This window comes from Neovison vison, chromosome 1 (genome assembly GCF_020171115.1).
Source record: "Neovison vison isolate M4711 chromosome 1, ASM_NN_V1, whole genome shotgun sequence".
In the NCBI taxonomy this organism is placed as follows: Eukaryota; Metazoa; Chordata; class Mammalia; order Carnivora; family Mustelidae; genus Neogale; species Neogale vison.
Genome location: NC_058091.1, coordinates 181,866,924 through 181,890,994, shown reverse-complemented (window position 1 = coordinate 181,890,994; position 24,071 = coordinate 181,866,924). Strand labels below are relative to the sequence as shown.

General features: G+C 50.7%; 1 protein-coding gene across 17 annotated transcripts in view; it reads left to right on the top strand.

Annotated features, from left to right (window-relative positions):
• Positions 1–21,679, top strand: part of FAM193B (family with sequence similarity 193 member B) — a 32,331-nt gene extending 10,652 nt beyond the window's left edge. For 2 of the 17 annotated variants that reach the window (XM_044264113.1, XM_044264122.1), the window contains exons 2-10: positions 3,424–3,666; positions 4,485–4,713; positions 5,936–6,323; positions 9,881–10,082; positions 11,025–11,264; positions 17,338–18,358; positions 18,511–18,586; positions 19,390–19,487; positions 21,293–21,679. In XM_044264113.1, the coding sequence (XP_044120048.1) occupies positions 3,424–3,666; positions 4,485–4,713; positions 5,936–6,323; positions 9,881–10,082; positions 11,025–11,264; positions 17,338–18,358; positions 18,511–18,586; positions 19,390–19,486 (2,496 nt within the window). In that variant the 3' untranslated portion in view covers position 19,487; positions 21,293–21,679. Of the gene's footprint in view, positions 1–357; positions 456–979; positions 1,023–3,423; positions 3,667–4,484; positions 4,714–5,935; positions 6,324–9,880; positions 10,083–11,024; positions 11,265–17,337; positions 18,359–18,510; positions 18,587–19,389; positions 19,488–20,187; positions 20,371–21,031; positions 21,140–21,292 lie in introns of those variants that run through there. The other 15 variants (XM_044264118.1, XM_044264119.1, XR_006386225.1 and 12 more) reach the window with 14 other exon arrangements.
• Positions 21,680–24,071: the final 2,392 nt, after the last annotated feature.

The following is a 24,071-nucleotide window of genomic DNA, read 5'->3' as shown; positions in this document are numbered from 1 at the left end:
TTAGGACCTAATTAGCTTGCCAGGCCCGGTGTTTCTGTCCTTTAACTGGAAAGACAGCTTGTCCTGTAAATTTATTTCCATTGATGGCTAACCTCATTTATTATGTGGACCAGTTTGGCTCTAGGAAGAGCCACATTATTTCCATGAATGAGGCCATCTCATTGTAATCCCCAGGGAATGTGATCTTCCACTCTTCCATGCTTGAGATTGGAACCATTCAGGTGAAGGTCCAGGATGGGAAGATGGCCTTTCTCTCTCTGAGAAGCAAAAATTACAAAATTTGAAGCAGTGTCTTGCTAAGGTATATTGCCATAGTGATACTTAACAAATCTGATTTAGCCATTATGTGCCTAGCAGAGCCCAGGCCCTGTGCTACAGTGAGAGATCCAGACAAGAATCAGACCTGATACTTGCCCTCTAGGAGCGCAACGTAATAGAAGGGACAGGAAATGCAGGTAAAGAAATGAAGAAGAAGGCACAGATTCTGTAAGCAAGGCATAATGTGCTATGCAGATATGGGGAGGGGAGAGGAATTACAAGAGGGACTCTCTGGGAAGGCTTTGATGGGGTTGGGTTTAAGCCCTACCTAGCTACTTACTGGTGAAGTTGGGAAGGAAGGGAGTTTGAAGCAGAGGATCCCCTTCAGCAAAGGCATGGGGTAGGGGTAGGAGAATATAGAGAATATTTGGGGAACTTAAAGAATGACTATGGGGTAGAGGACGGAGATTAAGATGTCTAAGTCACCTTAAATTCATTCCATGTGAAAGATGTTTGCATTCTTATAAAATACTGTGACTGTATTTTCTATATTTTTCAAGCCTGGTCCTGAATTTAAGTGTTTCCCATCACTCCCATCATATTCTTAATTAGTATCCAATGTTGAGGCAGCGTATTAATGGGCCTGGTACTGGACTAGGTGCTTTGTCCATTCGATGTTCACAGCCAACCTTACAAGTTAGGACTTAATCCCATTTTACAGATGAAGAGACAGAGACTAGAACTTGCCCAACATCCTACAGCTGGTAAGTGGTGGAGACCCAAGATAAGTGCCAAAGCCATTTTTAATTCCCCTGCGTCCAGTGCCTCCCACAAGTACTTTGGCACTAGGCACAGTCACACTGATCACACATTTAACTTGTAAGAATTCTGTATATGCTTTTAAAAGAGGGAAAAAAAACCCCTACTTATTGAACATTGCCATATGTGTTTTACAGTTGTTATCTTGTTTGTGCCCAGACTATATATACTCTACATCACAGGCTATACAAAGAATTTCAGAATAATTTTACTCAGACAAGATTTTCCTCCTATGTAGTAACTTTAGAACCTAATACCCAAATGAAATGAAACTCTGTTGTAGTAAAACTGTACATCCTGGTGTTTTCCTTAAGACCGTGGTTACCATTAGCACAGGGAAAGGGACTTGGGTGTTGGCCTCACCTCCTCCCTCTGGAGTTGCTATGGCATCTTACAGCTATGAAAAGTTTCCTGAGAACACTTCTCAAAAACGCCCCCTTTGCCTGACTTCTCCAAGTACTGTCCTCCATCAGTCTCCCACCCTTCCATGAGATACCAGCAGTGGGTTAGAAACTATATCCTTTTACAGCTGCAGTTCAACAGCTGTCTTGTCCACTGAAATGTTCCCTTGACAGAAACCTTTTAGGCAGTGTCTCACATAGGTTCCACGTTTAAGATTTCTCTCTCTCTGTTACTCTTTTCCAACATCCTTGTTCTTCCCCAGATGTTTCATTATGCTCCTGGTACTACTATTTGGTTCCTTTCTTTTTCTAGAAACCAGAGACCGAGGTCAGTGTAATTGTAACATTACAGATTTAAGGATACCCTGATGCCAATTTATTGTGAGAAGGCGATTTTATTTGAGAAAGATGATGGCATTTATTTTCTTGGTAGGATGAGGATGATTCCCTTATTCCTTTGCTTAGGCCTCTGCAAACACCTGTAACCTAGTGGTGGGTAAGTTTGGAAGGTATATCAGTTAATATAAGTATTGCATGTAACAAACCACCCCAAAACTTAATGGCTTAAAACAGCACCATTTATTATTTCTCATGAGTCTCTGGGTTGACTGAGTGTTTCTGTCGATCAGGGCCAGCTTGGCTGATCTCAGCTGGGCTCACTCATGTACCTGATCAGCAAGGAAGACTCAGATTTCTCCACACATCTCTCACATCACTCCAGCAGCTAGCCCGGTCATGTTCTCATGGCAGGCAGGGGTGCAAGAGTGATCAAGCCCAGCCATGCAAAGAACCAAGTAGAAAGAACCAAGTAGAAATACTTGTAAAGCTTAAGCTGGGAGCAAATTTGCTAACATCCCATTGGCCAAAGAAAGTGACGTGACCAGTGCCAGTGTCAGAGAAAGAGGGTTCTACAAAGTTGCAGAATAGCCCTGGAAGCATTGGTGTTGGTGGTATAGAGGCGAGCATAGGAGCTTTCCGAAGCTGCAGAATATAAGAAAGCCACTAATTGGGGTCATTAAATGTAATCAGTCTCCCAATCAGTACCCCTCAATATGACATAAAAGCCTATAGACTTATATTTCTATGCCATTTGTCCTAGAAGGAAAAAAAGTCCAAATAATAATTACTGTGTATTGGGACTATGCTTTGAGCATGCTCGGGGCTAGGCACTTTCCCCTTTTATGCATTGAGTCTCACATCAACTCTGCAAGGTAGGTAGGAAGTTGGAGTTCAGAAAGTTAAATAACTTGCTCAAGATCACCCAGCTAACGTGTGCTCGGTCAGGCATTAGAATGCAGGTCAGTCTGACCCCCAAAGCCCAGGTTCTTTTCACCATGCCTCACTGCCTCTCAGAAGCACCAGGGTCTGCTTTACCTTTTCTCCGCCTCAGTTTTATGTTGAATTAATGCTTTCTGATTAGCTCTGCAAACTCTTCCTCCAAAACGCTGCTGTGCTTCTAATGGAATTCTGCGGCTTTCAGGAAAGCCACATGTTCTCTCAAACTCAACATTAACTGAAAGGATCTTCCCAACCCCCAGGTGGGGATTGGTCTGTGGACTGCAAAGACAGCCCAAGATTTTTGGCCTCTCCCTGACATGCCAGAGAAGGAAGGGGACTTTTCTTTAACCATCAAGATTTGGAGATATCAGGGCATTTGAGCATGAGCTTTGAAGTCAACTGGAGTTCAACTCCTAATTCAGCCACTCACTAGTTCTATATCCTTGGGCAAGTTACTTAACTTCTCAAAATCTGTTCTTTCGTCTTTAAAGAAAAGAAAAAGGAGTAACACCTAGTTTGCAGAGCTATTATAAGGACTAAAATTATGTATAGAAGGTGCCTAACCCAGTGCCTGGCATGTAATAAGTGAAGTTATTAGTATGGTTAATATTATTTCTAAGCAGAGCCTTTCCCCTCCTGGGAAACCCTGTTTCTGTCTGTTGGACAGGTTCCCCCCACCTCCACCCAGTCTGTGCAGACTTGCTGCCTGCTATGTCATCGGGAACGCAAAGGCTGGGAAGAAGGCCCTTCCCAAAATGGACTGGTGTTGCAGGGTGAGAAGCTGCCCCCTGACTTCATGCCAAAGCTTGTCAAGAATCTCCTAGGCGAGATGCCTCTGTGGGTCTGCCAGAGTTGCCGAAAGAGCATGGAGGAAGATGAAAGGCAGACAGGTCGAGAGCATGCAGTGGCGGTAGGTAACTGTTGAGAAGGGGGTCCCTGAATGCAGGAGGGCACCCTGCCCAGAGAGATCAGGCTGTTGAGCTATTCCTTCTTTGCCCTCTCAGGTGGCTCTCCTCCAGCAGCCCCTGCACCCAGGCCCTGAGGGGCTGTTGGGCTGTTTCCAGACAGCAGTAGCAGCTTGGGTTCACAATCGGGGCAAGAATGGAGAGGCTGCAGGCAGCCCCCCTCGGCCCTGAGGGAGCTTTTGTGGTGTGAGGGCCTGCTTGTAGGTACTGTCAGTGGAGATTCTGCCCCTTCTGTGTCACCGTGCTGCCTTCAGCCCTGTGACAGCTTGAAAGCCAACTGGTATGACAAGGATGGCAAAGGTTGGTTTGAGGTTCCACCGTGTGCTTCAGTTAGAAAGCCTCCGAGATGCCCAGGAGCCATCTAAGTGGCATCTCCTGAATCACAGCAGTCAGAATTTTCTTGTTTCTCCTTCCCCCGCAGTCCCTCTCTTACCCCAGGATCGTGTCAGCTTACGTCTTTGGACTTAAAGACACTTCCTCTCCTTGGCAGCTCTCAGGACTCCCTAAAGGCCCACAGTTGACAGGCAGTCTGTATCTCTACTGTAGTCTCTCTCAACACTATCCACACACTCCACTTTACTGGGAGCATCACTGCTCCTCCCCCAGCAAAAGCCTTGCCCTTGCACCTGTTGTTGTGGGAATTGTACTTTGGCCATGGCACAGGGCTTGGAGGAGGAGGTGCTCCTGAGTAAGTTAAGGCAGCAGAGGGTTGGCTCTGATGTTTGCTGTTTTACCATGAGCCTTTTTCTTCCCCCTTCTCCAGATCTCCTTGTCACACACATCCTGCAAATCACAGTCTTGTGGGGGTGACTCTCATTCCTCTTCGTCCTCCTCTTCATCGTCCTCGTCCTCCTCCTCCTGCCATGGGAACTCAGGGGACTGGGATCCCAGCTCCTTCCTGTCAGCACATAAGCTCTCGGGCCTCTGGAACTCTCCGCACTCGAGTGGGGCCGTGCCGGGTAGCTCACTCGGGAGTCCTTCTACCATCCCTGGTGAGTCTCTGAGCTCGGGAGAGAGCCAGGCCACATAAATGTAGAGAGCTATGTTTTTCTAACCACTTTGTTAGACAAACCAGGTCAGTTATTAAAATAAGTAAAAAAGGATCTGTTCTGATGGAAGCAGGGGATACCTAGCCCTTGGCTGTCTCCATGACACTCCTTTCCCCAGAACTCTGAAGTTGAAAAATATTGTCATTGGCTCTGACAGCTTTCCCTTCAGATTCAGGAGAGGACGTGGTAAACACTGGCTGAACAGAAAATGGAGTCTGGGAGTGTCCTTAGGGAGTTTGGACATCAGCCACCTAACACCTGTCCCCTGCAGTAGTACAGAGGACCCAGGTGCTTTGTCTTCCCAGACCTCCTTTTCTCCACCTAAGGGACACATGTAATAGCACAAGAAGTTGCTGGTGCAGACTGCCAGAAATATTAGCCAAGGTCACGTTTATATAAGGTTTCTTTATACTCTGAGTTAACCTTTAGATACCCAAAGAAAAATTCTTGGGTTATTGAGGTACTATGTAAATATTCATTAGTGTCTATTTCTAAATTGAGGGCTTGAGATGAGTGTAACACTCCATGTTAACTATATTGGAATTAAAATACAGAAGAAGAAGAATAACAAAATTGAGGGCCTGAGTTCTCCAAAGGGGTGCTACTCCCAGAATTGTGGGAGTTGAGTAGAATTCCATTTATTTTGATCCATAAGCCAAAGAAGACTCAGCAAAGCCTTTTCGTACTTCTCTGATATTGGGCCACCCCAGAGTCTGGCATACCCTGGCTGCCTCAGCCCTCATGGCCCAGAGGCAGAGCTTTGGCCTGTGGCTCCACTGGCTTCTCTAGACCCTTTTCTGGGCCCGAGGAATGCTTACAAACACGCAAGTCCTGGAGAGACCGCAAGAGACAGGACACATATTCCCTACTTGTTTCACAGCAGAGGTGTTGTGGCCTTCCATGGGGCGGGCATTCCTGGGTCCTTCTCCCAGATCTGGGCTCCTCAAGCCTGTCCAACCAAGTTGCTCCCTGCAGGGAAAACTCTCCAGCCCAAGATACTGCTAGACTTTCCAAAAATTCACATGGTTCACTGTGCTGAGAGGCTGTCCCCAGACAGGTACCCTCTGGTCACAGTAAGTAGGATGTTGTGACAGTGAGCCCTTGGGCTTTCCTTTCTAGGGTCTTGGCTCTCTCTCTGACCTCCTTCTTCCCCATCCATCCACAGGTGAGGTCTTCTCTATCTCGGAGCACCACCGGCACTCAGACCTCACTGCTCCACCTAACAGCCCTACCGGCCACCACCCCCAGCCAGCATCACTGATCCCATCTCACCCTGGATCCTTCGGCTCACCACCCCACCCACACCTGCTGCCTGCTACCCCGGCAGCGCCTTTCCCTGCCCAGGCTTCAGAATGCCCTGTTGCCGCTGCTGCCGCCCCCCACACCCCAGGGGTATGTCAGACCCCCCACCTGCCCTCCACCAGCATGCCGCTCCTGAAGATGCCTCCACCATTCTCGGGGTGCAGCCATCCCTGTAGCGGGCACTGCAGCGGGCACTGCAGCGGGCCTCTCCTCCCACCTCCCAGCTCTCAGCAGCTCCCTAGCACTCACAGGTAAGTGAGTGGCACGAAGGGCATACTCCCTGCTAGTTTCAGTCTTGAGTTGAGAAACTTTACAAAGCTACCCCACTCCCCAGCTCATGCTCTCTCTAGGATAGAGAAGTAAATCTTAGAAAATAAAAAAAGGGTAGACTCTGTGTCTTTTGTATAGTTTTTACAATCAGAAGTAGGTGTTTATTGTTTTTTTAAAAACTTGGAGGGGCGCTATGGTGGCTCAGTCATTAAGCGTCTGCCTTTGTCTCCGGTCATGATCCCAAGGTCCTGGGATCAAGCCCTACATCAGGCTTCCTGCTCAGCAAGGAAGCCTGCTTCTCCCTCTCCCACTCCCCTGCTTGTGTTCCCTCTCTCGCTGTGTCTCTCTCTGTCAAATGATAAATAAAATCTTTTAAAAAATAAAAACTTGGAAAAATCCAGAGATGTCTAATGAAGAAAAAATTTCCTCACAACCTAACAATAAGCTTTTTTTTAAAGATTTTTATTTATTTATTTGACAGAGATCACAAGTAGGCAGAGAGGCAGGCAGAGACAGAGGGGGAAACAGGCTCCCTGCTGAGCAAAGGGCCTGATGCAGGGCTCGATCCCAGGTTAAGCCTCTGCTTTTAGCTCAGGTCATGAACCTGAGACCATGACCTGAGCTGAAGGCAGAGGCTCAACCCACTGAGCCACCCAGGTGCCCCAAACTTTTTTTTTTAAGGTTTATTTATTTATTTTGAGAGAGAGAGAGCACATGTGCACGAGCAGGTTGAGGGGCAGAGGGAGAGAAAGAAAATCCATAGGCAAACTCCCCAGTGAGCTCAGAGCCCAACACAGGGCTCAGTTTCATAACCCTGAGCTCATGACCTGAGCTGAAATCAAGAGTTGGACACCTAACTGACTGAGCGCCACCCATGTGCCACGAATGATCAACTTCTTTTTTTCTTTTTTTAAGAGTTTAATTTGACAGAAGAGAGAGATCACAAGCAGGCAGATAGGCAGGCAGAGAGTGAGAGGGAAGCAGGCTCCCTGCTGAGCAGAGAGCCCGATGCGGGTGTTGATCCCAGGACCCTGAGATCATGACCCAAACCAAAGGCAGAAGCCCCAACCCACTGGGCCACCCAGGTGCCCCAGTTTCTAATACTGCAGTATATTTTTCTTCTGATGTCTCTGTATATAAATTAGGTCCATGTTTATACATTGTTGTGTAGTTCTTTTTTAACATTATAGATCATTTCCCCATTTTTTGAATATTCTTCAAAAAAACTTTCAAGTGACCACAAAATGTCTTACTGTATACCTCTAAGCATAATTTATCATTCCCCTATTTCTGGACATTGGGGCATTCTGGTTTTTGTTTCTAAGATTTTATTTATTCATTTGACAGAGAGCATGAGTACAAGGACGCAGAGTGGCAGGCAGAAGGAGAAGGAGGCTCCCCACTGAGCAGGGTGCCCCGACAAAACACAGGCCTCAATCCCAGGACCCTGGGGATCATGACCTGAGCCAAAGGCAGACGCTTAACCACTGAGCCACCCAGGCACCCCTGGGCATTTCTAGTTTTTAGCCACTAAAAACAAGGCTGTAATAAACGTCGTTGCGCCCAAATCTGTATTTGAGTTGGGAAGTACAGGCTTAAGGATTCCCTGAAGTAACTCTGAGTACTGAGGAAGTTTATAGTAATGGAGATGTGGAAGATAAAATTCTTTGGAGAAGATAAGTGTGTATTTTTGTATTATAAATCAGATCTGTGTTTAGTACGCATTTGTATTTTCTTATTGTAAAATCCCACCACCCCAGTACCACCAGTGCTGGCAGTTTTCCTTACAGGTCTTTCCCACACGGTGGTGGTGTCTATAAAGTGTGCAGCTTTTTGTTGTCCTGTTTCACTCAGCTTTCCTTGTTTGGTTCCTGTGTGGTCTTCTTGGCCTCAGCTGAAGGGTAGAGAATTTTCTCCATAGTGTACTTTACTGTTTTCCAGTTGCTGATGATTTAAGTCACCAGTATTTTAACATTGTAAATAATCTCTCTAAAGATGGCTTTGCTTAAAGCTTTTTCCTCTTTTGGGTTTTTTTCTCCTTGGAATAGGTCCCTCAGAAAGAAAGAAGTTCTCAGTTTAAAGGATGTCAAAATGTCTTTTTTGAGGATTCTTTTTTTTTTTTTTTTAAGATTTTTATTTACTTATTTGACAGACAGATCACAAGTAGGCAGAGAGGCAGGCAGAGGGAGAGGAGGAAGCAGGCTTCCCACTGAGCAGAGAGCCCGATGCGGGGCTCCATCCCAGGACCCTGAGATCATGACCTGAGCTGAAGGCAGAGGCTTTAACCCACTGAACCACCCACGTGCCCCTTTTTTGAGGATTCTTAATACACATTGAAAAATTGCTTTCCAAAGGGCTCTCCAAATTGATGTAACCACCAATCTTGGGGTGCTAGTTTCTTCTTTTCAGTAGCACTGGGTGCTTTGATTTTGCTAATGTGGGTGAGAAATGGTTAGTTTGGATTCAGCTTCTCTGAGTACCACTGATAATGGTTCCTGCCCCTTGTTTTCTACTTCTTGCTCAATAGACTGCCCTGAGAGCCAAGCCGCCTCACTGCTCCTCACCCTGCCATTTCTCTTAGCTCCCACCCCTTGTCCCCAGCCCCAGGGCACTCCAGCTTCTAACCCAGGGCTTTTGCTCTTCTGGCTCCAATTATGGGACTTGGTGGGCCCAGGTCTTTTCTTAACCTAAAAAAATGGGCTGTATTACTTGATGCCCCCAGTGCATCCTAAAGTCCAGAGGCAAAGCAGTACAATGGGAGGCCATGAGCTTTGCAAGGCACAGGCTGAGTCCTAGCCACTCTTTGAGCAAAACAGTTCAGCACTCGGACTCTTAAAGTTACTTCCACTGCAGGATGGAGGTAGCAACATCTATTTTGGAGGACTTGGGAGACGCTTAGAAATAATAATGCTAATTAGAGTATCAGACCCAAACAGTAAAATCACTCTTAGAGTCTGGGCCACATGGGACATTTCCTTTCCTAACTATAAGGCCCCACATGAAGGCAGCTCTACCCACTGGGGCAGACTCAATCGAAGAACCTTAGAGGATGAAATTGACCTTGTCGGCCTCCTTCGGATGCTCCAGGATAGCCATCGGCCCACTAATCTGTTTGGATACCTACTTACTGAGGACGTGCTGTGTACAGTGTTGTTATGCTCCACACTGGGACCTAAATATAGAAGTGGCATAGTTCCTGCCCTTAGAGAATGCAGTCTTCTCTGAGAAACAGGTGGGCAAACAGATCATCAGAGTAAAGTGTGATATACAGTAGCATAGAGAGGTATACACGCCCACTGTGTGACCCTCCAAGAGGGCCACACAATGGGTGCAGTCACAGGGCCTGAGAGACAGCGAGGGTGTTGGCTTTGTTACTGTGAGAGACACTGATATGACCTGACTGCCTTGGCCTTTGTGGGATGAGGCAAACGAAGGGTATTCGGAACAGCAGTGGTGGGGATGCTTCCCCAGGCTCCTGCTGCGGCCTGCTCCTTCCCTGCCCTCCCTCACCTGTGGGCTTGTCTTTCTCCCCCATCAGCAGGGACCCTGGGTGCAAGGGACACAAGTTTACACACAGTGGTCTGGCCTGCCAGCTGCCCCAGCCCTGCGAAGCAGATGAGGGCCTGGGTGAGGAAGAGGACAGCAGCTCAGAGCGCAGCTCCTGCACCTCATCCTCCACTCACCAGAGAGATGGAAAGTTCTGTGACTGCTGCTACTGTGAGTTCTTCGGCCACAATGCGGTGAGTGAACCTGCCCAGGCCAGAGAGGGCTGGGGGCCAGTCAAGGTGAGCCAAAGGAGCTGCTCTCCCCAGAGACACCCCCACCTCCCCAATCCCCCCCATCCCCCCCTCCCCCACAGGGATAATAACCACACTGGGACCCTCTTGAGTCCTCGCAGCCTGTGTCCGCTCACTTAATCCTTACAGCACATTGGTGAGGTAGGGATTTTTAAACACCTTGCTACCTTTGCTTTTTTCATGGTTTCTCTTAAGATTGACTTTTTTTCCTTAGGCAAAAGGAAAGGAAGTGGCAGAGAGAAAGCTATGATTCTGATGAGCATGCATACGTGTGTAATCACAGAGAAGCGAACGCTTGTGCGTGATGAAGGCAGAATGGAAGCAAAGGCTCTCCGTCCCCCAAGTGTGAGAGCCAGCGAGGGACAGGCCGTGAGCCCAGATGGCACCAGGCAGGAGGCTCAGGGCAGAGTACATGCTGTTTCTGGACAGAGGGCGAAAGCAGCTCAGAAGTCTCCTAAAGTGAAGAGGAAAGGGCCGCCGGGTAGGGTAGAGCAGTTGAGGACGGAAGAAATGAAAGTAATTACATTGTTAGTCACCTTTAAACTAAAGTAATTATTCTCATTTTAGAGATGACAAAATCGAGGCACACAAAGACTCAGTGACCTGCCCAAGGTCATACAGCTTCCAAGTGACAAAGCCCGGGCTCAAACCTGCTTTCCTGGCTCCCAAGTCAGTGTGCTCACAATGCTGTTACGTACCTCCCACTCCCTCCGCCCACCGCCGCCTCAGCTCTGGGCCTGGCGGAGGCTGAAGCCACTTGGCCTTTGCGGCTATAGTAGAAAGAACAGTTGTCTCGCTTCTCGCCACATGTTCGGTGCCAGCGGGTGGGAGTGCTCCGGGCTTCCCAGGCCCAGGGTGTAACGTCAGCACCTCCCCCTCCCCCAGCCACCCGCTGCCCCGACGAGTCGGAATTATACAGAGATCCGAGAGAAGCTCCGCTCGAGGCTGACCAGGCGGAAAGAGGAGCTGCCCGTGAAGGGGGGCGCCCTGGGCGGGATCCCTGGGGAGCCCGCCGTGGACCACCGAGATGTGGATGAGCTGCTGGAATTCATCAACAGCACGGAGCCCAAAGCCCCCAACAGCGCCAGGGCCGCCAAGCGGGCCCGGCACAAGCTGAAAAAGAAGGTGGGTGTGGGGGGGGAGCCTAGTTCTACTGCCTCTCCTCCCTGAGGAATCCCTCGCCCCAACCCCCCAAGACTTGTGGGGCATGAGTGATGCTGGCTGCCAGAAGCTTCGGCGCAGCTCACTGCTCTGGGAAGGTCTGAATGCGTTTGGGAGGCATCAGGGTCAGGGAGCCTGGGGCCAGTGATTGGAGGAAAGATGAGTCCTGGCCTCAGAAGCTGCTTGCTGGATTCCTCAAAGCACAGGACTTGCTTCAGTCGGTCAGTCATTTATTCATTCAGCAAACACTTCTGCAAATACTGGGAGCCAAAGCATGACGCAGTTAAGTTCTCACCCTGGAGAAGCTCAGTCCAGTGGAGAGACTGACACAAAACTGGACGAGCATGTTATCACGTGACAAGCCCGGGGATGAGGGAAGCCCCCCATCCTGCTTGGGCACGCTGGAAATGGCTTACCAAGAGGCTGGCTTGAGAGCTGAGTTTCAGGGAGTGAGTTCTGTTTCATCAGGAGAATCTTTGGTAGCAGGCATAGAACATTCACAGCAGTTGAGGTTAGTCCAAGCTCAAATAGAGGAGAGGCAGGACAGTTGGTAGAGGTGAGAAAGGGCCTCATAGGTCCCACTGAAGAGTTCTGACTTGGTCCTGTTGCTGAGGGGGCATCACTGCAGGGCTTTTATCAAAGGATGCACTTCATCAGATCTGTTTGCCACCATGACTGTGTGGCCCTGTGGAAGGTGGCCTAGAGGCATGACCCTCCCAGAAGGGACACTGAGGCCCAGGGAAAGCTGATTGATGGTGGGTCTGGAGCAAGGGAAGCAGACATGACTCGCTTTGGTGATCTGATGATGGAACAGAGATGAAATCAGAGATGTCTTCCAGGTGTTTGCCTGGGTGACTGGCAGGATGGTGTGCCCTTCACTGAGCAAGGACAGGATTGGCAGAAGACAGGGAATTCAGTTGGGGCACGTTGATGCAGAGGTTCTCAGGAGACCTCCAAGTGGAGATGGAGGTGTGGGGCTGGGAATTGTCAGCTTGGAGATGTAATTGAAGCCCTGGGAGTGACCCAGCCCATGGGCTGAGCGAGCTCCTCAGAGGGCTGAGGAGAGAATCCAGTAAGCTATTCCAGGGCAGCCCTGCTCCCAGGCGAGCCCCTGGGCTTGGCAGCTCATCCCCTGCCACCTCGTTACCTCTTCACCTGCCTGTCCCCAGCTGCGTCTGCACAGCGCCACACTTAGGAGCCCAGCAGCTGAAGAGTTGGGTGTGACAACTAGCTAGCTCCAGGTCCTGGGTGGTCAAATAGCCCTAGTGCTCTGGAAAGCAGCAGTAATTCCACATCTTTTTCCAGCCCAAAGGACAAACCAGGACCCTTTCCCTGCAGCCTGAAGTAGTGAGCCAAGGGGTCCCACCACTGCCTTCAGAAAATGGTCAGCACTTACTTTCTCCCATCCAGTGTTGCCTGACCAGAAGTGTCCGGTGGGCAACAGCAGTCTCAGCCTTCCCTGGCTTCTTGAGGCAGTGGTTTCCAATTAGGTCCCAGTAAGCAGGCATCCTTTGAAGTTCCTGGGTCTGGTGTGCTTTCCATAAATCTGTGTGCCCACACATCCCTACCCGTTTGCTGGTAAGGCTAGTAACACTCTTCTCTCCCCTCCTTTTCCTCCTGGCAACTTCCTTCCAAGCTCACATCTCCTCAGGTAACTTCTTCCACAGTACTGTACCTCACACGTGTCTCTCCCCTGCCGTTTATCACACTCCACGCACTCATTCAGAAACCTGCTGCACCACTTCTGTCTGCCTGGTCCAGTCTAGAGGCCAGAGTGAAACATGGCACCGGGCAGTTGCAAGGTCAGGTGAGAGACAGTCATGGTCATTATCCGTTATGCATCAGCCTCCTCTCCAGTGTTCTTCCTCTACCTCTCAGACTTAACCACAGTCTGGCTGTCCACCAAAAACACAGCTTCTCCTGGGAGCCTTCCAGTGGAGATTGCTCATTCTCTCACACCTCAGGAGACCAAAAAAGCTGAGTATCTTTCTGCTCCCTTGTACCACTTCCAGACTGTGACTATCTCTCATGTACTAACCCCTGCTCCTTTGAAATTGACCCTGGCTCTGCAGATGGCTCTGCTATCTACAGTCTCTTGGCCACTCCTCTTCATCCACTGAAGGCTGTCACCTTGCCCTTTCTCCTCTTCCTAAGCCATAGAGATCCCCTGACCATCATTCACTCGCTGTCTTACCAATACTCTCATTTCTTTGCCCTGTTGCTCTTCTATTACACCCACTCAGAAAAATCACAGCCCTGGGTTTGACCCCTCCCTGCCTCTCCCCTTCCACACCTCTAGGAAAGTGCTGGATCCTGTCTGTCTGTGGCACCCAGGCCGTGTGGTCCCCTGCTGGCCTGCGCCCTCACATTGCCTGGCAGGCCTCTGGTCTACTTGTTCTTCATCACTTCTATTCACAGACCCTTTGTCAGACCTCCAGATTCTTTTCCAATCTCCAGGCTTTACCCACCCCTTTTCTTTTTTGTTAGATGAACTCATTTCCTGGTTCAACAAGGAAAAAAGCCAGTGAATAGGCACTCCCTCAAACATCGTACCATTCCACCGGCAGACTTTCCTTCTTGTCATGAGAGAAGAGTTACCCCTTCTGCTTAAGGCCGTGCAGTCCTTTCCCGCCACCTCAATCTAAGCTTGGCTTCCTGCCCTGGCTCCGGCCTCTCCTAGGCTGGCTCCCATCAGCATTTCACTGTGCCTGCTCTCTCTTTTGTGCCTTGAGCATACAGCCTCTCTCTTGCCATCACCTTATCTCTTTCCTCCCATCCCAGTCAAATTTCTTGAAAACTGCTATCTGCATTCACTGTTTTTCCTATCAGCTCATTGCAAACTGTTTTCCTCCCTCCCCGCCATAGAACCACCAGTGACATCTTTGTTACTAAACCATACCCTCTTAACCCATCTTCTCTGTCCACTAGGCATTTTGTATTGGTTATCCTTTTCAAACATGTTCTGTTTGGCTCACCTGTCCTTGGCCAGGTGGCAGAAGGGAAGAACAGTGGGAATGCGTGTTCTCCAAATTTCTTACCTTCTCTGACCTCTCTTTTGTCTCCTTCATGGACTCCTCTTCCTTTCTTCTGACCCTCCCCTCGAGGCCCTCTCCCTGGCAAAGCCGTCTAGATAGTGTTTTTCCTGGTTCACTATGTCTTCATATTTCCTCCCTGAACTTGACATTGACAACTCCTGCTGCTACGAGGCACCTCCTCACAGATGTCCTGGTCCTCATACTGAGCACATCCAAAACTGAGCTTGTTCTCTCTCTCCAAGGAGGCCTGCTCTTCCTTCTCCACTGTTGCTAGTTGATGGCGCCACCAGCCACCAAGTTGCCTGAACCAGAACCCAGGGTGCCATCCTGGGAGGAATTCGTCGTGGTAATCGAGAGCAGCGGGCCTTGGAATTGGACCTCAGTTTGAAACCTGGCTCTGCCACACTTGCTGGATGACCTTGGGCATATCACTTCACCTCTAAGCCTCAGTTTCTTCATCCACAACATGAGAATAACAGTAGAGCCTAACTCAGATGGTTGCGGGGATGAAACAGTGATGCACAGAAAGGCTCAATGGAGAGCATGCGTGGTCAGGGAAGCGGCGGCGGCCCCAGTAGTCATCAGTATTTGTGGCTGTTTTTGGTGGCTTATCCCATCTCCCCACCTGTCCTTGAGTCCTGGCCACACAACCTCCCAATAGGTCAAACCACCCACTTCTCCCCACCCTACTGCTGCTACTAAAAAAGCCTTCAGTGGCCAAACATTGCCCTCAGCGTCAAACGCAGACTTGAACCTGACCTGCAGGGCTCTTCAGTCCCTGCTTAGCTTGCCAGATTCATCTCTCAGTCTCTCCTCCCTGGCCTTCCCACCTACCACTTTCGACCACTCCTAAAGAAACCTGGGCTCCAGTTCTCCCTGTGAATGTTGGCATTCCCTAAAGATCATCTATGCCCGTTCCCCGGTCACTTGCTGTTCCTGCTGCCTAGAAAGTGCTAGTCTTCACTCTAGGATGATCCCAGTCACTCTCCGGGGCCCAGTGAGCTGCTGTCTCCTCTGGGAAGCACCTCTGATGGCCCAGTCTGAGTTCCCAGAGCATCTTGTCCGTCCCCTGTAGCACTTATCGCTGTCACTCCGAATTAAACAGCCTATTTACACTCCCGTCTCCCCCGGCAGACTCAAGTCCACAAACAGACTTCTCATCTCATGCACAGCTGAATCCCCCAGAGCCCAGCCCAGGCCTCATCATCACTGGTCAAGAAGTGATCGTCAAACAGGACTAAAAGACCTAGGAACTGCAGATCACACCTGGGTGTGCTGTCCCAACTCTGCCACTTTCTAGCCGTGTAAACTTGGGCCAGTTCCTTATTTGTGCCAAAGTCAGGTGTCCTCATCTGCAAATTGAGGATAATGGCACAACAAGGGCAGTTGTAAGGATTAAACGAGACAATGTGAGGAAAGGATCCGGCTCATGGCACGTTAACAGAAAGCATGTGTTCTGTGCTCTCCTCTCACTACCAAATCATGCTTGGTTCCATGTCACTTCCTCTAACTAATTGTTTTCAGACTTCTTTGTTTAGCAGCAGAACTCTTTTTTGCAATTGAAATCCACCATGGAACCTCCATTCCTAAGAGAAAAAGCTGTGCTGGTACAGGGGAGGAGTGATGTGAGGGGCCGTCCAGTCCTTCATCCATCCCTGTGGCCTCAGAGCTCTGCTCATGGCCTTAAACTCCATGGCACAAGGCCAGAAACACTGCTGCAGGCCCAGCTGCTTCCCAACTTGAGCACCACAGTGCCAAGTCACAGCCTCTTCAGCACTTGGGGAAGGGGACACATGCCCTCTCAGGTGTCCTCCGGGCAACACTGAGCTATAGGTGGGCAGTTTTTCTCCCAAACACACCAAGGGGAACGGTAAGGTTCAGAGAGAGTAAGTGATTTGTCCAAGGTCCCACAATGGTGGTATTGGTCTGTCGCAGAGCCCTATCGGGGCACAGGGTCACCCTCTTTTAAGTTGACTCTGAGATGGTGGCATGCCCTCTTTTCTCTCCCCAGTTTCCTTTTCCTGATCCTCCCCCTCCATTCCTAAATCAGCTAGAAATAATGTGAAATAATGGAAGTCCTCCAACCCCTGGCCTAGCACCACCACGTCCTTACCACAGGCTTTTGACATCTGTCTCTTATTTCCCTCTAAAGGCCTCCTTGGTCTGCTGGTGTGTGGAGGTTGGGTAGAGGAATGGAGTGACTCAGAGTCCACAGACTTCACTGTCATTCTTCAGAACCGGGTCTGTTCACACTGACTGAGAGAGCCTAGCCTCCCAGTTCTCACCTGGGCAGAGGGGCTGCTTTTACTTGTGGGGCCCCATGTAGCTGTGCATTGTAGGCCATCAGGCACACTTTAGGACTGGCCGTGATTACTTGAGGCAGCTGAGTGGTAAGTGGCTTTTATACAGAATTTCTCCCTCTTCCATAGCACTCATACACACATTCCTGCCACCCAGAGTGTCTGACCTCCCATGGTGGTCTCACCACCCTGTCTTACTTCTTTGAAAGGCCTCTCATAATGCCAGCTTTTTTTGCCCCTAATACCAGCAGAGCTGGAGAGTGACTGTAGCAGCCATCTCCCTCTCTTGCATCCCCACTTTGGTCTTCACCCCGTAATTTTTTTTTCCACTTTTTGCAGATGAGTCCACTGAGACTCAGGAAATGAATGAGCTGCTCAAGGTCAGACCTGGCAGGCAAGGTGCAATTAACTGCATTCTTATCCCTTTGAGTCCTAGTGGTTTTAGGCCGTAGGACTGACACTGGGACTCTGATGAACAAGCTATAAAAACTTATCCTTTAGGTCTGTCTCCATCCCCAGAACATGCACCGGTCTCATTGCATTTCGTCCTCACTCCTACAGAGTGGGGGAGCAGGCTCGGGTGGCCAAGGCCCTGCGTCTAGCCAGTTAGCTGGAAAGCTGGGCCCCAGGCCGATGTGTCAGGTGTCACACTGTGCCTAGCAGCTGCCAGGCCCTAGCTGAAACTGCTTCTTACATTGGCAGGAAAAGGAAAAGGCCCACTTGGCAGCAGAAGCTCTAAAGCAGGTGAATCGTAGTGTTTCCGGAAGCCAGGAGCCAAGGCCTGCAAGGGAGAGGCTCTTGGAGTGGCCCGACCGGGAGCTGGATCGGGTCAACAGCTTCCTGAACAGCCGTCTACAAGAGATCAAGAACACTGTCAAGGACTCTATCCGTGCCAGCTTCAGTGTGTGTGAGCTCAATATGGACAGCAATGGATTCTCTAAGGAGGGGGCTGCTGAGCCAGAGCCCCAGAGCCTATCCCCCTCAAACCTCAATGGCTCCTCAGAGCAACGGCCTGACATTAACCTTGACCTATCCCCTTTGACTTTGGGGTCCTCTCAGAACCACACGTTACGAGTTCCAGGTGAGCCGGCCCCACCATGGACAGAAATGAGAGGCTCTCACCCACCATGGACAGAGGTGAGGGGGCCCCCTCCCGGTATCATCCCTGAGAATGGGCTAGTGAGGAGACTCAACGCTGTGCCCAACCTTTCCCGGGTAATCTGGGTCAAGACACCCAAGCCAGGCAACCCTAGCCCTGAGGAGCCAAGCCCAAAGGAGGTTCCCAGTTACAAGCAGGAGCTGCCTGAGCCTGTGGCCTCAAGTGGGAAGCCTCGGAAAGGCAAGAGACAGGGCAGTCAGGCCAAGAAGAATGAGGCAAGCCCAGCCCCCCGGTCCCCAGCCAGCATAGAGGCTGCCAGTGCCAAGGGCCAGACCCCCAGCTCCAAGCAGCCAGGCAAGGCTCCGGAGCCTCCCAAAGTGGGCAGCTGTGCCGAGGCTGGAGAGGGGAGCCGGGGAAGCCAACCGGGACCAGGCTGGGCTGGCAGCCCCAAAGCCGACGAGAAGGGCAGCTCCTGGCGAAACTGGCCAGGTGAGGCCAAAGCACGGCCTCTGGAGCAGGAGTCTGTGCAGCCCCCAGGCCCAGCAAGGCCACAGAGCTTGCCACAGGGCAAGGGCCGCAGCCGCCGGAGCCGCAACAAGCAGGAGAAGACGGCCGCCTCCTTGGGTGAGTGCACCAGGAACTGAGTGGTTGACCCCCCCACACCCAGCCAGGCCACGGGTGGAGGGTAGTCCTCGCGTGTGGGCAGTGCTGCCCCGAGAGCATGACCCCAGAGGCCTGGCCGTGGGCACTGAGCCCTCCTGGCTGTGTCTTCCTAGACGATGTGTTCCTGCCCAAGGACATGGATGGGGTGGAGATGGATGAGACTGACCGGGAGGTGGAGTACTTCAAGAGGTAGGTGTGGGGATGCCTTAACACCCACCCTCACCCTGACACCCTCAGAGAGAGAGCCTCGCCAGGCTCGCTCCCACCAGTCTATCTGCTGGAACCCAGGTGGCCATGCGGCAGGAAAAGGCATCTGGGAAGTTGTAAGGGACAGGGAGGAGGAGGCACTTCAGGCCCCAAGAACCAGGACTTTCTCCAGTTTTATTTACTTTGTATATTCATTTGCACTTTCTCTCCTCTGCCTGGGCTGGGTTCTGGGCTGGAGGCAAATCAGATGCAGTCTAGATGGAGAGAGAGAGCCTAAACACACAGTCCAGCTGTAAGTGCTGTTGGAGGAGTAAGGATGTGGGGTTGCAGATCAAGCTGAGATTCAGGGGTGGGCAGTTCTCCCAGAAGAGATGGGAACCAGGCTGAGACTGGAGAAGTAAGGATGAGTGGGCCAGGTCAAGCAGGGCCTTTGTGACAGCAGAGCTAGTAGGTACAGAGATTTGAGGCTGAAAGCAACACCCAGTACCCATGGGAGCAGGAGGCAGCCCAGTGTAGCCAGAGTAAGATAGAGCGTGAGGGGCTAACCTGTATCCCAAGGCAGTGTTACTGACTTCATACACTGTTCGTGGGCTCGCAGGCACCCTCTCCAGAAGGTCAGCAAAGCTCTCGTAACCTGCTAGGCCGCAATACTCTGGAACCAGAGGGGTTGTACAGAGCTGACTTGGTTCCTTTAGTGACCGAGACACATAGGACTAGAAATGGGGTCCAGCAAGGAGAGGGGGATCCTCTGATTGTGCTTTCCTGGTGTCTGTCAAACCTAACAGGTTCTGTTTGGATTCTGCAAAGCAAACTCGTCAGAAAGTTGCTGTGAACTGGACCAACTTCAGCCTCAAGAAAACCACTCCCAGCACAGCTCAGTGAGGTATGGAGGACCCCCAAGTGTTGCATATACTTCTCTCTGCAAGTTCTGTCACCTTGTGTCCCCACCACACCATTTCATGCTCAGGAGCACACGAGTTGGGCTAATGGTTTGCCAGCCCTGGCCCCTGCAGTGACAAAGGAGGCCTATGTGCTCTGAAGACACAGGCCCCATTTCTTCTCCTGTGGCCCCTCATGCCTAGGCCTCTGTCCTTTCATAGCTCCCTCCTGGGCCAGACCCTCCTTAGAGCCCTCCTGCCTATGTTCCTGAAGGGCCCTTCCTGCACTGCCATCCCTGGGCTATCTCTGCCAGGCCTCCACTTCCCTCACCATCTGCTTCTCAAGAGCCGAGGCAGCCTTAATCCCCAGATGACTGCCCCCACTCCTGACATTGTTAGCCTCAGGGTTGAATTTCATTGCCCAGCCTGGTAGGCTGCCATTTAGGGTGCTTTCCAGCTAAAGCCATGCAGGAAGGGGCTAGCCCCAGAGGACCAGGGAGAGGGCTAGATGAGATAGACCAAGGCCTCAGTGAGGTCATTTAGGCATGGAGGAGTTTGTAAGCGCTCTCCCCAACCAGGGCAAGCCCCATGAAGAAATTAATAGCTAAGCTGCCTCCTGAAGAAGAGACCTAGCCCCAGCTGGGCTCGGGGCTCCTCTCCCAACCACCTACACAGGTCCTTTTTTGTGAAATGCTGACATACCAGGTGATGCTGTGGACTGAGAACAGAAGACCAAGAAGCCACTGGACTGATCACCATAGTGCAGGAGAGAAGAGTTACTGGCCCGCAGGCCTTGGTGCCCTATCTTAACCCTGTGCTCTGTCCCTGGGATCAGGCCTTTTCTGCCTGGTGACACAACTGCCTTTAAAGCACAGGAAACTGGGGCAGGTGAGCTGAACTCAGGGAACCCCAGGAGGATCCTCCTCCTCCTACTCTTGCAAGTGCCAGGGCAGCAGACCTCCTGGATGTTCAGCGGAGTCTCTTGTCCTCCTCTGGGTCAGGATTCCCCACCCTTGAGGCTGGGCTCCCTATGGCCCCTCGGGCTGCCTGGAGACAGGACTGTCTTACTCAGCTCAGCCCCTGTCTTTGAAGGGGCTGGACTCCCTGGTCTTTTGCCAAACTGAAATGTCCACACACTCAGGAGCTTCTGCTAGGGCGCCCTCCTGCCCCTTTTGTCCACTTCCACAGGATCCAGGAGTTATGGGGACCCCAGGCACTTTCATTTGTTGCCTCTTCTCAGAGAAAAAGGGGCATACCTCCTCCCACAGCCCAGTGCTCCTGTCAGCCAAGAAACCTCATTCAGCCATCTTCTCTCAGGGACTCCCTCTTTGGTTGATCTCTTTCCCAAGACGGGGGATGTTCCTCCCTGCCCTACCCCACCATAAGGGCTCTCCATTGACCTTTTCCACCCTCCTCAGAGTGGGATCAGGAGGCCAGAGAATGTGTGAAAAAGCAGTGCCGGCACAGATTCGGAACCTAGCCTGGGCTGTGTCCCCAGAGTGTGAGGCAGGAATCAGAGTGCATATGCTGCCTTTCCTCCACCCGTCAGCAGGAGAGCAAAGGCCAGAGTCGGGGCTCTTACCCACCCTGGATGGGATAGACGTGCTACCGGGGAGCTGTCCCCTGGCAGGGTCTCAACCTGCATCCTCTGCTGAAGGTAATCAAGGAAATCTATTCAATATTTTCAGCCCAGGGAGCAAAAAACGGCAGGCAGCTCCTCCTACGCAGGGGACCCATGGAAACCCAGAGCCAGCACAGGGAGGCTAGGGCACAAGCTCACTCACGGTACGGTCATGCTCTGTTTTCTCAGCCCCCTGCCGGGTCGAGCTGCTTCAGGGTGTCCTGAGACCCCCAACTGCCAGCTGAAGGTCTACAGTTTCTTCCTCCACATCCCTACCCACCTGCCCAAGATCCTCCCTGCTCCTCACCGTCCTGGACCAACCAAAAGTTGAATGGATGCTGTGCCGTGCTGGGGCCCCTCAAGACCTCCGCAGAGCCGCTTCCTGGTGCTACGCAGCCCCCTCACTCAGAGCCTGGGGGCTGGACTGGCCTGTGGGCCGGGGGCTGATGGTACTGCTGGCCCAACACTGCTCTCTTTGTGTTTGGTTTTGTTTTTGTTCTTGTTTTTCAATTCTTTACTTTTGATACTGTGAAGATCTTTCCTGCCGAAAGATAAAGCAACATTTGGACACAGTCAGTGTGTTGTGGTTTGCTGGTCTGGGACAGGGGTGAGGTGAGGAATGTACTCAGAAGCATGGGGTCTGCCTTGGCCATTAGCCTCACTGAACATGTAGTATGTGGCAGCAGTTTGGCAGTTTCCACTTAATTCTCACAACAGTTCTAAGTGGGACTGTTACCCATTTTACAGATGAGGAAATTAAAGCCAAGACAGGAAAGTGACTTTAGTGCACTCGGTCTGGCTGAGAAGTTAGAGCCGAGGCCTGTATAACAGCAGCATCTGTGCACTTTCTCCTGGTGGGAGGACCCTGGTGTGTGACCTGGAACAGCCCCTTCCCCATGCCCTGTTTCCCCCTCTGCAAAATGGTGGAGTGAGACTCTGTGTCCGGGCAGCTGCTGTGAGAGGTGGTCTGGGAAAAGCCTCAAAGCCTTTTCTGTAGCCTGGATTATTGACGTGGTCAAGGGAAGTGGAGTAAATGGAGTTTCTGTAAATTGGATCGGACTTTCCAGTGGGAATGACACATACAAACTAAGTACCTGAGAGTTGAGGATAATGAACCCTTCTGTAAAGTAAAGCAAACTGCCTCATTCCTACCTCCCACCTCCTGTAGATCTGGTTTGAAAATTCAGATTTTAATATAATAGGTTTGCTTAAAAAAAAAAAAAATGCGTCACACACACCTGTGTTCTACCTCCTTGTCCCTGTTGTCATTTCCTCAAGCTGACACTTAGTGGAGGCTGTGGCCACATAGTCACTAAGAGCGCTTTATAGAGTGTTGGGAAGCAGGATCAGAAACTGTTCCCTCTCCCTTCCCCTCCTCCCAGGTTCATCCCCACCACGGGCAGTCAGTGCCAGCTTTCTCTTCTAAAGAAGTTAAAAGGCATCGCCCACAGGCTCAGAGTTCCTGGTCTGTGGCCCTTCCTAATCTCCAGAGAAGTCTGCATATGCCCCGGTGAAACCTGTTTCTGCATATGTATTATCTGTGTTCCTCTCTCCCTTCAACTCCCACACCGGGCTCCTGCCCTGCCGCTGAACTGGCATAGCTACCTAAAATTCTGCTTCATCATTCAAAAATTGCCTGTCTGATCAAGGAACTGCTTTACTTAACAGAGAAATACCTGTGGATGGCGCTCAGAGCCTTCCGTGCCTGGTCCCTTGCCTCCCGGCACTTCAGTCCCACAAGATTACTTCAGTTTCCCTCCAGGCCTGGCACCCACAGGTCTCCCAACTTTACTCACGTTTCCTTCTTCCCAAGTTACCTTCCCTTCATCATGTCCTGCTTATCCTTCACATTCCAGCTGAAAGGCCCTGCCTTGGAATGCTTCAAAAGTACACTTTATCTGTCTTAGAATATTTCTCCTTAATCTCAAGACCTGTTTTATTTTTGTCTCCTCAACTAGTCCATAAACTCACAAGCCAGGTTTGTGTCTTGTTCATCTTTTATCTGTTTCAGCGCTGTGCACAATGCCCAGTATGTGCTGATAATAAATACATGAATGAAGAAAAAAGTAGTACACATCACTCCTCTTTAAGAGTCCCCAGTGAGGGGCGCCTGGGTGGCTCAGTGGGTTAAGCCGCTGCCTTCGGCTCAGGTCATGATCTCAGGGTCCTGGGATCGAGTCCCATATCGGGCTCTCTGCTCAGCAAAAAGCCTGCTTCCTCCTCTCTCTCTGCTTGCCTCTCTGCCTACTTGTGATCTCTCTCTCTCTGTCAAATAAATAAATAATCTTTAAAAAAAAAAAAAAAAAAAAAGAGTCCCCAGTGAGGGGCACCTGGGTGGCTCAGCCCTCCGGCTCTTGATTTCTGCTCTCAGAAATCGAGATTCCTGACCTGATTCCTGATCTCAGCATCGTGGGGTCTAGTCCCAGGTCAGACTCTTGCTCAGCATGGAGTTTACTTGAGATTGTCCCCAGCCTCTCCCTCTGTCCCTCACCCCCGCACGCTCTCTGTCAAAATAAAATGTTTAAATATAAATGAAGTACCCCTTGAAGTTGAAGTTTCTTCGGCCGTCAGGGCCCTGCATACTCTGGGCCCACCCAGCCTCCCTATCCAGCTTTAGGGCGGGCCACCCCACCCCACAGCAGCCGGCCACGTGGTTTGTTCTTTGAGGAATCTGTACTGGCAGATTCCAAGCCTTCAGTCCTACAGAATTCTCAATTAGAAAGCTTCTCTTTCCTCCACTCCCTTGTTCTGGTCCACACCTCTGGAAGCTCAGATGCAGGTCTCTTCGAAGCCTTCTCTGGTTCCGCAGGCAGTGAGTTACTCCAAGCTCTATTACAGCATTTACAATAAAAATCGCTCCTTAGCTATGTACAAACCCTCAGCGAAACACTTGTCACCAGCATTTTATTTATCCTTCATCACTCTGAACTTACGTGTCTTACATAGACGAGGAAGCCTGTCAGAGCTG